Raw genomic sequence first — 15,724 nt, 5'->3', positions numbered from 1 at the left:
CCAAATGGGATGCTGGCATTGCAGGCAACAGCTTTACCCTCTGCACACACCACCGTCCCCAGACTTTGGTATGTCTTATAAGACGATGCACATTGAACAATGGAAACTTCAGCAAAATGGCTTTTTGAAGCACGAATGGAGTGCCCCATCTTCTAGACAGCAATTATGAACATGGCATCCAAGGATTTGTTAAAGACATTTAACTTATTGTGTAATACTGTTATCTATCCCTAGGACCAAAGAAAATAAAACACTTTCTTAGGAACCATGTCGCCTTGATTCTAACACCTTTCAACTAAATTGCAAAGTTAAGTTTAACTAGTCTGGAGTAAGCACTCCAGTTATTAGACATATGTGGTCCTAAAATGTTTGGAACAGACTGAGATTCCTAACAAGTAAAGTTTGTTGAGGGAGTTTTATGGTGCCAGGTTGCATGATGGTTGTTTTAATCTCCATTTTTTTTTTTTAAGATTTTACTTATTTATTTAAGAGGTAGAGTTACAGACAGAGAGAGGGAGAAACAGAGAGAAAGGACTTTCAGCCACTGGTTCACTCCCCAAATGGCAGCAACAGCAGGAGCTGGGCTGATCCAAAGCCAAGAGCCAGGAGCCAGGAGCTTCTTCTGGGTCTCCCACATGGGTGCAGGGGCCCAAGGACTTGGCCCATCTTCTACTGCTTTCCCAGGCCATAGCAGAGAGCTGGATCAGAAAAGGAGCAGCCAGGACTCAAACTGGTGCCCACATGGGACTGGCACCACGGGTGGAGAATTAATCCACTGCACCACAGCGCCAGCCCCAGTTGTTTTAATCTTACAGCACCCATGTGACAAATACATTATTTTGTAAGCCTGCAAAGTTTTGGAATATAAAAACATGTAGAAATATGCATAAAATCTAAGTGTACAGCTTTGCAAAAGTTGTAAAATGAACATTCATGCAACCTCTACCCAGATAAAGAAATAGAAAGTTATCAATGTACTAACAGTCCCCTCTAGGACTTTTCTGGATCATGGCCCTTTCAACCCTCCAAATGCCAAACATTTTCCTGACTTTTACAGAATTCAATTTCCTTATCGTTTCATAACAAAATTAGCCATCCCTAAAAATACGGCTTGATTTTGCGTATTTTCTGGTTCATCCAGTAAGTATTTTGTTGTGCTTGGCCTCTTTTGCTTAACATTATGTCATTAAGATTATTCTGGTTTGTAACAGTTTCATATCAAAAGTCCATAACATTGTGTGATCTATAATAACCTTGTATTCTACTGGGATTTCCTAGTTTGGGGTAATTTGGAATGATGCTATGAACTTACATGTCTCCTGTTACACAAGTGTTCATATTTCTTTCTCTCATAGTGAAATCCCTAGGTTTTAGATCTGGGTATCCTTATCTGCACTAGATATTACCAAAGAAGTTGTACTAGTTATATTTCCAATATTGATTCAAGAGTTTCTTTTTTCCACATCCTCACTTTACTTGTATTATTGCCAATCTGAGAAGAGTGGTAATATCATACTAAGGGTTTTTTTGACAAGCAGAGTTAGACAGTGAGAGAGAGAGAGACAGAGAGAGAGAAAGATCTTCCTTTTTCCCATGGTTCACCCCCCAAGTTGCCACAACGGATGGTGCATTGCGGCCGGAGCGCTGGAGCCAAGTGCTTCCTCCTGGTCTCCCATGCAGGTGCAGGGCCAAAGGACATGGGCCATCCTCCACTGCACTCCTGGGCCACGGCAGAGAGCTGGACTGGAAGAGGAGCAACCGGGACAGAATCTGACGCCCCAACCGGGACTAGAACCCGGGATGCCGGAGCCACAGGCGGAGGATTAGCCTAGTGAGCCATGGCGCCGGCCATACTAGGGTTTTAATCGTTACTTTTCTAATATCTGATGATATTGCACATTTTTATTTATATTCCATTTAAATGTCGTCTTTTATGAAGTGTCTACTTAGGCCCTTTGTCTATTTTTGCACTGGGTTTTTCTATTGTTTTCCTTGATTTATGGTTCCTTCTAGATGAAAATTCTTTATTATTTATGCATATTGAAAATACATCTTCCTTCTCTGAAGCTTGCTTATTCATTATCTTAATGGTGTCTGTTGATAAACAGAAACAATTTCACCATATATATAAATTTTAAAATTATTTATTTTATAGATAATATTTTTCCATATTGTCTAATAAATTGTTTCTTATGCTGACATTATGAAAATGATATCCTATGCTACTTTTACTCTGTCTCAGCTCAGATTTAATTGAGAGGAAAACAAAGTCTACTAAATAAAGGGTATTGGCACAATTAGCTATTGGTTAAAAATAATAATAAATGCAGACATGTGGTTTTTATAATAAATAAAATATTTAAGCTACATTAAAAGAATAATGCAAAAATACCATAACATATTAGAATAAAATATAAGGTAACTTTTTTAAATATAGGTTTGGAAAATATCTTTCTAAGCATGAAACCCAGAAGCCTTGAAATAAATGTTTGACAGCTTCATCTATATAAAAAATGTAAACTTCTGTAACACAGAAGATACTGCAAGAAAGGTTACAACACAAAAGAGAAAGTAACTGCCACCTGGAAAACAAATAATAGATATGTATTTATACTACTTAAAGACCTCCTACACATTAGAGAAAAAAAATAATACAAAATAAAACTGGCAGGAGATGTGAACAGATAATTCACAGGCAAAGAAATACAGATGGCCGGTGCTGGCGCTGTGGCACAGCAGGTTAATGCCCAGGCCTGAGGCACCGGCATCCCATATGGGCACCTGTTAGAGACCTGGCTGCTCCACTTTCAATCCAGCTCTCTGCTGTGGCCTAGGAAAGCAGTGGAGGATGGCCCAAGTCCTTGGGCCCTGCACTCACATGGGAGACCTGGAGGAAGCTCCTGGCTCCTGGCTTCAGATCGGCCCAGCTCTGGCCATTGCGGCCACTTGGGGAATGAACCATTGGATGGAAGACCTCTCTCTCTCTGCCTCTCCTCTCTCTGTGTAACTTTGACTTTTGAATAAATAAATAAATCTTTATATAAAAAAAGAAATACAGAAGTCCTTCTAAGCATATAACATATACCCGAAGTTATTGAGAAAATATGCAAATTAAAACAATAATAAGGGGGCAGCTTTTGGCCTAGCAGTTAAGTGCTATTTAAGTTGTATACTCAGGGCCAGCATCATGGAACAGCAGGTTAAAATCCCGGTCTGCAGTGCTGGCATCCCATATGGGCGCTGCTTTGAGTCCCGGCTACTCCACTTCTGATACAGCTCCCTGCTAATGTGTTTGGGAAAGCAGCAGAGGATGGCCCAGCCCTTGGGCCCCTTACCCAAGAGAGGAAGTGTGGGAGACCAAGAAACTGCTCCTGGCTTTGGATGGACTCAGCTCCGGCTATTGCAGCCATTTGGGAAGTGAACCAGAGGATGGAAGACCTCTCTGTCTGTCTGTCTGTCTGTCTCTCTTTCTCTCTCCCTCTCTCTCCCTTTCAATGTCTTTACCTCTCTCTGTAAATCTCTTTCAAATAAATAAAATAAATCTTTAAAAAAAAATGGATACTCCACATTGACATACACTGGTCTAGGAGCTGAAACTTCAGCATAGACACATACACACACACACACACACACACACAGACAAAGATCTCTGTCCTCATGGAGAGTTCTATTACAATGGAAGAAGGAAGAATCAGAATAAAAAATAAACATGATAAAGTAATAACATGCTTTATTATAAGGTGATAAGTACTGGAAACAGGTAGTGGGAGATTTGAAATCTAACCCATCACCCTTGGAGAAATCATTTAAACAAAAACATAAAGAGCTACACAAATATCTGGGAAAATAGCACTCCCAGCAGAGTGCCAAGGCGGTGCCAGAACTTGAATGAGAGCACACTTAGAGCGCTTGAGGAATGGAAAGAGGCTGGTTTGACCATAGTAGGATGAGAGCAAGGATAGAGTAATAAGACATGAGAAAGGTTAACAGAAACCATACAGTACAGACTTTTCAGACTACCATGATGGCTTAGACTTGACCCCGAATGAGGCTGGAAGACATTGGAAGGACCCAAACAGTAGAAAGGCCAATGTGTTGTATGCATAAAGATCTTCTTTTTCAGCTATGTTGAAAATAGAATGGGTGTTGAGGTTAAAAGCAAGAATAGAAGCAAGATGATGAATTAGGAAGTTTTTGTGGAGATGGTTGTGACTTGGAGCATGGTGGTAGCAGCAAAGGTGGTTGGTAATGGTATGGTTCTGAATATATTTTTAAATTGAAGGTGTAGCATTTGATAATGAATTAGGTGTGAGATATAGCAGCAAGAAAAAAAATCAAGAATAGTTCCAAGTATTTTTGCCTGAGGAACTGGAAAAACAGAGCTTTCATTAGTAGCATAGGAAAGATCGCACAACAGATGTTGAAGAGTAGGAGGTCATCTTTAGACAAGCTGAGTGTAAGATGTCTGTTATGTCTGCAAATGGAGATGTCAAGTGAACAACATGATCTATAAAGCTGAACTTCAGAGAAGTCAAGGTTATAAATATAAGTATAGGATTTTTCAAAGTGAAGGTATATTTTTTTATTTTTTAAGTATTTATTTAGTCATTTATTTAAAAGGCAGATAGACATAGAAAGACAGAGAGAGACAAAGAGAGAGAGAGAGCAGTATCGCCCCCCTACTGCTTCACTGCCCATATTACCACAACTGCTAGGACTGAGGCTGAAGCCAGGATACAGGAACTCCATCCAGGTCTCCTATGTGGGTAGCAGGAACCCAATCACTCAAGTTACCATTGCTAGGGCTGGTGCCATGGTGTAGCAGGTAAATCTGCCACCTGCAGTGTTGGCATCCCATAAGGGCACCAGTTGGTGTCCCAGCTGCTCCACTTCTGATCCAGCTCCCTGATAATGAGCCTAGGAAAGCAGTGGAGGTACTTGGGCTCCTGAATCCACATGAGAAATCTGGAAGAAGCTCCTGGCTCCTGGCTTCTGATCAGCCCAGCTCTGGCCATTGTGTCCAGTGAACCAGTAGATGGAAGATCTCTCTCTCTTTCTCTCTGCCTCTCTCTCTGTAACTCCGCCTTTCAAATACAATAAAAGAATGTTTAAAAAATCTTATCATTGCTGCCTCTTGAGATCTGCATTAGCAGGAAGCTGGAATCATATGCCAGAACTGGAAATTGTGCCCAGTTACTCTAATCTGGGAGTGGGGCATCTGAATTGCTGGGTTAAATATCTGCCTTTATATATTTTTTAAAGATTTATTTTTATTTATTTGAAAGATGGAGTTACAGAGAGAGGTAGAGAGAAAAAGATAGATCTTTTAGCAGGGAGCTGAATTGGAAGTAAAGCATCCAGGACTCGAACTGGCACCCATATGGGATGCCAGTGCTTCAGACTGGGGCTTTAACGTACTGCACCATAGTGCCAGCCAGCCCCAATGCCTGCCTTTAGATATATTTTTTAAATCATGGAAGAAGCTAAGGAATTCAAAATTTAAGACATAGGAAGATGAGAAGGACACAGCAGGGAGATTAAGAAGGAGCAGCCAAAGCATAAAAAGTAGGACTTCTAGGCTAATCCTCCGCCTTGCGGCGCTGGCACACCGGGTTCTAGTCCCGGTAGGGGCGCCGGATTCTGTCCCAGTTGCCCCTCTTCCAGGCCAGCTCTCTGCTGTAGCCAGGGAGTGCATTGGAGGATGGCCCAAGTATTTGGGCCCTGCACCCCATGGGAAACCAGGATAAGTACCTGGCTCCTGCCTTCGGATCAGCGCGGTGTGCCGCCACAGCACGCCAGCCGCGGCAGCCATTGGAGTTTGAACCAATGGCAAAGGAAGACCTTTCTCTCTGTCTGTCTCTCTCTCTCACTGTCCACTCTGCCTGTCAAAAAAAAAAAAAAAAAAAAAAAAAAAAGTAGGACTCCTAAGGGCCAAGTTAAATGAGTGTTTATTAAGGAGGTAGTCATCTACTGGGACAAACAACACTCACAGGTAAAATAAAATGAGGACTGTAGAAAAACCACCAGATTTAGCAAATGAATAACACTAGTATCCTTAGAGGTTTGGTGTAGTGTTAGGGAAAAAGTTTATCATTGTGTACTTAAAACCATGGGAGAATAGGGATTATAGATAGGGAGATATACAACTGTTTCAGTTTTCATCAATAGGCACAGATAAACAACTTGAAGCCTAAAGCCTAAAAATATTTTGTTTAAAGGTGAGAAAAATAACAGCATGTTTGTATGATGTTCAGAATGATTTTGTAGAAATGGAAAATGTTGATAGAAAAAAATTTTGAGAGAATGTAGTTTGATGCTCAAGTGGAGGATTGGCATTAAATATAAATACAGATAATCTATATCAGTATGCATCAGACTCACCTGGAGATTTTGTTAAACTATAGATTGCTGGACCCCAGCCTCAGATTTTCTGATTCAGCAATCCTCAGGTGGGACCAAAGGATTCCAATTTCTGTTTCTACCTAGTCCTGGGTACTACAGCTGGTTTAGAAACTACAACATAAGAACTACTGTCTAGGGTAACACACTTAGGTAAAGAACCTAAATATGGATGCTATTAGGTAAATTAGCACAGTTTGTAGGAGCTTAAGGAATTATTTTTTTATTGCTTCAATTTTCCCAGAATAAAAGGAACTTGATCAATATTGAGAGTGAAGATGAGGGTGGAGGTGGGAGCAGTTTGACGACAGGGAAAGTATGTCATAATGGTCTAGGACAGTAGAACAAGTAAAGTATACACCAGAGCAACAAAGTATGATTTTCCAGCAGCACCAACTTATCATTGAAATTCATAACCAATGGTCGTTTGTATTTTCTTTAAACAAGATTGGTTGCTCTTGTGTAAATTCCCAGAACAGAGTCAAAGCTGTATATCTGTTAACTAAAATGAAATAATCTATTTGTGTGCTAGCTCTTGCCACTTGACAAGTAACCCCAAAACTCAGTGGCTTGAAATAACATTTGCTCTTATTCAACTATGGTCATCAGGATAATCACATTGATCTGGACTTGACCTGGCTGATCACAGTTGGGCTCACTTGTGGCCTGTGGTCAGTTCAGAGATCCCTGGTGACTGACTGGTTTCTGAGGGCCCCTTCACCCGTTTGGCAGTTCAATGACTAGAGGCTACAATGACTAGAGAAACTTGGATAATGTCTCATTACCCAGCAGGCTAGCCCAGACTTAATGATGTGACAGTAGCAAGATTCCCCTAGTGTAGAATCCTTCAAGGTCCCTTGTGCCTCAGGCTCAAAACTAGCAAAATCTCACATCCCATGTTGCTGGCCAAACAAGTTACAAGGCTAAACCACACTCAAAGAGTGAAAAAAAAAAGTTTCATACTTTGATAATAAGGGTTGCAGAGTCATATTGTAAGGGAATGGATATAAGGAGAACAATGGCTATTTTTGAAATCCCACTACAAAAGCTATGATTTTTCCTAAGAGAATGAAGAGGTGACAGAGAGCTATAGGAATTAAGGGTGTATGAATTAAATTATGATAATCATTCTCAATGAACACTCATAGTTTGAAAAAAATGAAAACATCATGACAGTGAAAAAAGGTGAGAGGCATTAGCTTGTAGGTAACAATGGCCTCAAAGGAGTTTCAGAGCTGGATTTGAGGAAATAGGTGGAAAAACAGAAAGGGGTAATAAGAGAGTGATGTGCTTGCTTTTGAGATTTTAGAGGAAGTGAGAGTAGGTGACTGAGGGTAGTGGAGTTGACAAGAACATCATAGAATAAGAGTAAAAGGAATTGAGATGGTGGGTTATTAGAATCATTAAAAATTAAGAAGGAAGTAGCGCCGGCGCCGTGACTCAATAGGCTAATCCTCCACCTGCAGCGCCGGCACACCGGGTTCTAGTCCCGGTAGGGGCGCCGGATTCTGTCCCGGTTGCCCCTCTTCCAGGCCAGCCCTCTGCTGTGGCCAGGGAGTGCAGTGGACGATGGCCTAAGTGCTTGGGCCCTGCACCCCATGGGAGACCAGGATATGCACCTGGCTCCTACCTTCAGATCAGCGCAGTGAGCTGGCTGCAGCGCGCTGGCCGTGCCAGCCATTGGAGGGTGAACCAATGGCAAACGAAGACCTTTCTCTCTGTCTCTCTCTCTCTCTCTCTCACTGTCTACTCTGCCTGTCAAAAAATAAAAAAATAAAAAAAAAAAGAAGGAAGTAGCATGGGAACAAATCACAATGAGCTAGGGGTTACAAAATCTTCAAGGAATGGGGAATACGGAAAATGGGAAACTGGGTTAGGTTGATATATAGATTTATATAATGCACATATACATTTTGTATACTGGAATATGTTTGTAAAAATATTCAGGGGCTGATACTGTGGTGTAGTGGGTTAAACATCTGGCTAAGGCAACCACATCCCATAAGGGCTCCAGTTCAGTCCTGGCTGCTCCACTTCTGATCCAGCTTCCTGTTAATGGCCTGGGAAAGCAGTGGAGGATGGCCCAAGAGCATGGGCCCCTGCACCCATGTGGGAGACCCAGAAGTTCCTGGCTCCTGGCTTTGGAATGACCCAGCTCTGGTTGTTGCAGCCATTTGGGGAGTCAACCAACGGATGGAAGACCTCTCTCTGTCTGTAACTATGCCTCTCAAATAAATAAATCTTAAAAAAAAAAAAACATTCATTCAAATTATATCAGCAGTTACTTCAGGAAAGATGAATGATAAATGTGTGAAGGCAATTTTCATTTTCATTTCATCACCTCCTTTTTTGTTGTTTTACAAAATACATGTATATTTTGTGTTATGGGTTGAGTATGATTTGTCTCCCTAAAACTCATACAGCTGTTTAAACTCTGATGTCTTAATAGTTGATGAGTTAATGGTGGAGACTTGATCTAGCAATGGTGTCTGAGAATTGAGGCTGGTGGGAGGTCTTTGGGTCATGGTGGTTCTTGCAAGAGGTTTTGATTACTGAATTCAAATTTGACTAGGTTCTTTCTCTCTGCTTCCTTCCTCACAATGAGATTCTGCCTTTACATCCACTATTAAGCAGCCTCCACCAGAAGCCAGGCTGCGAGGCTACCCAATCTGTAACTTCAAATTGTAAGCTGAAATAAACCTTTTCTTTTTCAAAGGCTCTTCCCAGGAATTCTTGATAAAGTAATGAAAAGTGTACTAATAAATAATGCATAAAAACTTTAAAGTTCAAATAGGTGAAATTTAGAACTTTTAAGAAAACAAAAATGGACTTCTTGTCACACAGGTCAGAATTTGAATGTCATCTGTGAATTGAGTATGCTTTTAGCTAATACAATTGTGGTAACAACCGAGGTCACTATCAAATGTGCTTATGAAGTTTATTTATTATCTGAAAGGAATAGCAACAAAGAGAAAAATTTTCAATCTGCTGGTCCATTCTCCTGGGCTAGGCCAGGCCAAAACCAGAAGCCAGGAGCTCCAGCTGGGCCTCCCACATGGGTCCCTGGGACCCATGTACTTTAGCCATCATCTATTCTCTCCTGCGGTGCACATTAGCAGGAAAATAGATCAAAAGTGGAGGCAGGACTCAATCCTAGGCACTCTAATATGGGATCCAGGTAACCCAAGTGGCTGCTAAATCGCCATGCCCTACAAATGTTCTTAATATGAAAGTACCTCAAAAAGCTTTTGGAAAAATGGAATTAAAAGAAAAGTTTACTTTGGTGCAAAAAAAAATTGAAGTCCAGACATAGTATTTTCAAAAATGCCCACTGTCCATGAACTTTTTGAAGATCCTTCAAACAATGTCTGGTACAGAGAAGGAGCTCAGTAATGTTTGTTCATTCTCCACTCCCTGGCAAGCTCTCCCTCCACTCACATGCAGTGTGTGTGTGTGTGTGTGTGTGTGTGTGTGTGGAGAGAGAGACAAAGACAGAGATGAAAAAAAGAGGACACAGATAATCATTTTGGGAGATGAAAAGTAATAAAGAAAAAAGGAGACAATGGCCATGTTGTTGTTTATATTCTTTACTGGCTAGATTCCAGAAGACACTAATAATAATAATAAATTATGCATATGTTGACATTTCCACTATAAGCTAAAAGCAGCATTTATTCAGTCACATTCATTAAGAAGTGTTTGCATATCCAAATGACACTTTTAAAACATAGCTTTAAGAACACTAATAAATTGCACAGGATAAAGAATACCATTTTCTAAGAGCCAACAGTCACAAGGACGAGAATTTACTAGACAGCATTATCTCAATATAGGCAAAACCTATTCATAGAAACTAGAACTCTGTTAGACTCATGATAAGCCACATACACTGAAGTTCCTAAAATAACTATTTTCCCATGTGATGTACCACTTGGACAGTAAGTGTTGCTGAGGAAGTTCTTCTTAGGTTCCTATAGTATTAGCTTAGGCCATCTTACCCTGTAATTATTTATATAGCCTGCATGTTAGCTCTTGGTGTGGACAGTGAAGAGTCTGCCAAAGGTCAAATTAATAGCTAGTAGCTAATGCACTTATACTACTGCTTGACAACTAAAAATTAATGGTTGTCAGAATACTGCCAAAAATTGTGACTCCAAGCATGAAAATCTTTATTATAATTCGGTGGAATGTGCCTCCTGATTAATTGATCACTGAGAACATGGGATTCAGAGTTTCAGTGAAATAGGGCCTTCTGTGTCTAACAGCTTCCTTATAGCCATTCAAAACTTCACAATGGTTAAGTTGGAAATTAAGAAGTGGAAATTCATCCATCCATTCATTCAATGGACATTATGTGTCAGGTTATATCTAAGTACTGAGATACAAAAATGAAAAAGATAAGGTTCCCAGTCTGTAATGACTTAGAGCCCGTGGAAAAGGCTGACACAACAGCAGATGATAATGCAACAACAGGGCAGTAAACCTTCAGGTATCTGCAGTTTGGTAAAATCCTTTAATGTTATTTCCAAGAGTGATATGGGAGAAAGCCTGCTTGGGAATGGAAGTCAGGGAACAAAGCAGGGCAGAATGTTTTCAGCAGAAAATGTGATACAAACAGAAGACGTTTTGCCTGACCAGCTTACCCTCCTCTCCATTTTATGTAGTTTGTTTTTTATTGTAGTTCTCAGATCACGCACCATGGCTTTCTCTAAACAAACTTCAGGCTCCTCCAGGGAAAGCACCATTTTGTCTGCTTCTGCATTCTGGTAGTTATCATACTTCCCAGCACACAGTAAATTCTTACCAAACATTGCTAAACTGAACTCAGAAGGGAAAGGCCAAGAATGTATTACCATTTAAACTTTTTTGCTTAGAAAGCTGATTCAATAGAGTATTTCAACCAATGTTGCCAAGAACATACTCAGCTATTTTTATGGCAAGGTGTTGGCCAGTTCTATCCTGCGGGCCTTAGAGAAAGCCCAGAGCTCCATGAACCCAAGGCTGCCACACCTGGGTGGGCCAGCCTTTTCTGTTAGTTTGCCCCAGTATGCTAAATACACATTACCTTCTATGTGAGCCAGGACATGAACACAGTTGGAAAGCACTTTCCTAAAACATCTGTGGTAGTTTCAAGGTTTATTACTTTGCAGTAGGGGAGAGAAAACGGAGAGTAGATCACAGATGGAACAGAAAGAGAAGATGCAGGATGAACAGTGGGTTGGGGGCAGACAGACCAACAGAAATATCATGCCCAGATAAATTCTCAAAGTAGGATACATTTTACAGACTACACAGAAGTGAATATGCTTTTACAAGAATGCCTGCTGCAGTGGATATCACTCGTGTCCTATATTACATTCCCTTACCCCCCTCTGATCTCAGCCCTAACGTACACATGGCCATTTTCATGTGAGTGCAGTTTCTCAGCACTGCCCCACCTCAGATAAAGAGCTCTGAGAGGTCTCTCTCCTTTGTGCCTGAGAGCCTTCGGTGGGTTCACAGAATCTCAACATCAGGCACAGCAGCACACTCAGCAGGTGAGTAACCCTCCACCACTTGGACAGTTCTAGGAGGGACAACTTAGTGGAAATGAACCAGCACCACAGTTTACAACAGTGACCTTGATGCTGCCCTTTTGTATTGTTATTCTCTCTCTCCTCCCTAATATGCTGCAGATTTCTGGAATCAACTCCAAGTACACCACCTTTGCTCAAGTCTTATCTCAGGCTCCAGTTTAAGGACAACCCATTCATGAGAAAGGTATGGTATGGTATTTAAAGTAACTTTTGAGTAATTATAAATTTCTGCAAACTGCAAAAAGTAAACAGATATGAGAAGGGAACACCTCAGTGCACAATAATAATCACAAAACTACACAACCAACTGAATCCGGAAGAAGAGAATGATTGATCCAAAAGCAGTCTCTTACGATAACAAAAACTTTCTAGTAATTCCTAAGGACAAATAAGTTGGAAATAAATATAATATCATAATAACATTTCTACTCTGCCACTTGTGTTCATGACTATAATAGTACACCACATAGTGGGTGATAGGGATTATGTCATCTTCAGTTAAAATGTTTGGCAGTTTCTTAAAGTCCCTAGTTCAAAGTTTTCTCTTAAGTATTGTCAAAGTTCAGTTTCCCTACTTTAGCTAATATTGTAGATGGAATTCCACAGCTCAGAGTAAGCAAAGCCTGGGACAATATCCCAAATTCAAAAAAAATTTTTAAACAAGTAATTAATTGGTTCTTTAGTATGATTAGCTCTCCTGAGGTGCCTTCAATCACTGAAGTCATGGAAGTATTTAACCAAGAGGTCTGAAGATGGAAATTATAAATGCTAAACCTGAACCATAGGGAACTGCACCTTGAAGGGGTCATACTTTGTAATGGGTTCCTGAAGTATGTCCATATTTAGATGCGTTTGAAGAACCAAAATTTTACCACCCCTAAATATTTGAAAATTTGAAATCAAGACATAAATGAGAAAAGAGGAAAGGACGGCCAGGACTTAAGAACAATTTCAGTCTGCTCACATACTGTTTGCTGCTGTTACCCACCAAATGCTATCCAGACTCCAAAACCATCCAACAAATTTCCCATAATCCTCAGCTTGAATGTTTATTTTTTTTTAAGGTTTTATTTATTTATTTGAGAGGTAGATTTACAGACAAGGAGAGGAAGAGACAGAAAGAGAAGAGAGGTCTCCCATCTGATGGTTCACTCCCCAGATGGCCTCTCCGGCCGGAGCTACACCAATCCGAAGCCAGGAGCCAGGAGCTTCTTCCCAGTCTCCCATGCGGGTGCAGGGGCCCAAGCACTTGGGCAATCTTCTACTGCTTTCCCAGGCCATAGCAGAGAGCTGGATTGGAAGAGGAGCAGCTGGGACTAGAACTGGCGCCCATATGGCATGCCAGCGCCACAGGCAGAGGATTAACCTACTGTGCCACAGCGCCAGCCCTGAATGTTTCTATTATATCTTTTTTTATACATTTTGTCCATATCAGTTTAATAAAATATTCACTAAGGTTTCTAGGCTTCAAATTTTCATTCAGAAGACAGGATTCTTTTTCCCTCAGTCCAGCCCTCAAGGGCAGAAAAGAGAGACAGTCCTAGGATAGGTATTCTAGAACGGACTGCAGGCCCTTGTAGTAGAGAAATAGTCATGAATGCTATGTTAGTTTGCTGTTTGCTCAGACTGCCATAAAAAATACAAGACTGGGAGGCTTAAAGAACAGAAATTTATTACTCACAGTTCTGGAGGTTGGTGTCAGCAGGAGTGGTTTCTTTATGAGTCCAAATTTCCTTTTTTTTTTTTTTTTTTTTTTTTGACAGGCAGAGTGGACAGTGAGAGAGAGAAAGGTCTTCCTTTGCCGTTGGTTCACCCTCCAATGGCCGCTGCGGCTGGCGTGCTGTGGCCGGCACATCACGCTGATCCGAAGCCAGGAGCCAGGTGCTTCTCCTGGTCTCCCATGGAGTGCAGGGCCCAAGCACTTGGGCCATCCTCCACTGTACTCCCTGGCCACAACAGAGAGCTGGCCTGGAAGAGGGGCAACCCGGACAGAATCCAGCACCCCGACCGGGACTAGAACCTGGTGTGCCGGCGCTGCAGGCGGAGGATTAGCCTAGTGAGCCGCGGCACCAGCTTAAATTTCCTCTTCTTAAAAGGACCAGTCATATAGGATTTGGGCCCACCCCAAAATCTTGTTTCAACTTTATCACCTCTTCAAAAGCCCTACTTCCAAGTACAGTCACCTTTTGAAATGCTGATCATCAGATATACGAATTTTGGGGGGACACAGTTCAGCCTATAACCAAACATCAAAAGCACAAAGTTGTTTTTAAGTTCTGGAATTTCTGAAAAAAAAATTACAAAAACTTTCCCAAAACCTTCATCCTGAAATGAATGCACAGCACATGTCTCAGACTGTGTTGTTACATTTGGCAAGCAGAGACAGAGGAAGTCCATTTAAATCTGAATTTCAGATATACACAGGTAACTTTTGGTATTGGTGTGTCCCATGGAATATTTAGGATATTTCAGTTTACTTGGACAATTTGTATTTTGTCTAGCAGTGTTAGTCTCAGGGAAACAGGATAGAGAACATGTATAATAAACCATTTTTACAGTTCCTATGCTTTGTCCCATTTTAAGATTGAATCCTCTTTCTGTTTTTTGTTTTGTTTTGTTTTGTTTTTTGTTTTGTTTTTGGTTTTGTTTTTTGACAGGCAGAGTGGACAGTGAGAGAGAGAGAGACAGAGAGAAAGGTCTTCCTTCCAGGTAAGCTTGATGATCCAAAATAGAGAGAACTGGGTCCTGACTTACACCTGGAATTCTGAGAGAAAATAACTTTGCACAGTGTCCTGCGACACGTGGGGCAGTGACTAACATAGGAACGACGGTGGGTCACATCTAGTAAGGCAGCTACTCCTTTCTCCCCTCCACAACTTACACCTTCTTCTGTGAGACCAAAGGCAAACGTTTGTAATGACTGTGCAAAAGGTGCATGAGCCGGCCAAGTGTGCACTGGGAAGCCTGAAATGGTTTCATGCTTTATGTCAAAACTAAGCATTTTGTGAAAACAGTTTGTCAGACTTCTATAACAGCAGTAATGGTTACTGACAGTGTAGCCAGTGGCAACCACAGGTGGCCAGAGGTAATCTAATTCAGGAAAATACATGTACAAGGATGCCATTAATCAAGGACCAAAATCCTCTCCTCAACAGTATGCTAACCTTTTTGAAGTTTAGAAGCCCCATACCCCAAAAGGACACCCCAAGGCAAAAGAAAGTATTGTGAAGTGACTGTCAATCAAAGACATATTCAGTTAAATACAACCACCAGAGCTTACCTTGAATTTATCCACATTTCTAATTTAATTGCGGGTAAAATAAGATTCTTCACTATGTACTTAAAAAGTTGCTATTTGAACCTAAAAGAAAAGTTAACATTTATGCAAGTTAAATTTCAATCCATTCCACCATCATCTGAGATCTTTTTGAACATCAACTATACAATTTAATATTTTAGCTCCCTCTCCATAAAATGCTCATCCTACACTTTAAGTATTAGATTCTTTACCCATATGCAAGATTTGTAAGTGTCCTACCCAAGGACTTTGTCCTACCATACCCTCCTTTTTTCCACCGTCAAAATTACATACGCAGGCCGGCGCTGTGGTGTAGCTGGTAAAGCTACTACCTGCAGTGCCGGCATCCCATATGGGTGCCGGTTCAAGTCCTGGCTGCTCCACTTCTTATCCAGTTCTCAGCTATGGCCTGGGAAAGCAGTGGAAGATGGCTCAAGTGGTTGGGCCCCTG

General features: G+C 41.1%; 1 protein-coding gene across 1 annotated transcript in view; it reads right to left on the bottom strand.

Annotated features, from left to right (window-relative positions):
- The window catches only part of FRK (fyn related Src family tyrosine kinase), a 169,571-nt gene extending 154,240 nt beyond the window's left edge, over positions 1-15,331 (bottom strand). Inside the window, exon 1 of the mRNA XM_089333765.1 lies at positions 15,256-15,331. Coding sequence (XP_089189891.1) covers positions 15,256-15,272 — 17 coding nt within the window. The 5' untranslated portion in view covers positions 15,273-15,331. The remainder of the gene's footprint in view (positions 1-15,255) is intronic.
- Positions 15,332-15,724: the final 393 nt, after the last annotated feature.

The sequence above is a fragment of the Oryctolagus cuniculus genome, chromosome 5 (genome assembly GCF_051225735.1).
Source record: "Oryctolagus cuniculus isolate XC-2025 breed Fujian yellow rabbit chromosome 5, ASM5122573v1, whole genome shotgun sequence".
NCBI classification, from domain to species: domain Eukaryota; kingdom Metazoa; phylum Chordata; class Mammalia; order Lagomorpha; family Leporidae; genus Oryctolagus; species Oryctolagus cuniculus.
Note: the sequence above shows the minus strand (reverse complement) of the source record. Positions and strands in the feature narration are given on the sequence as shown.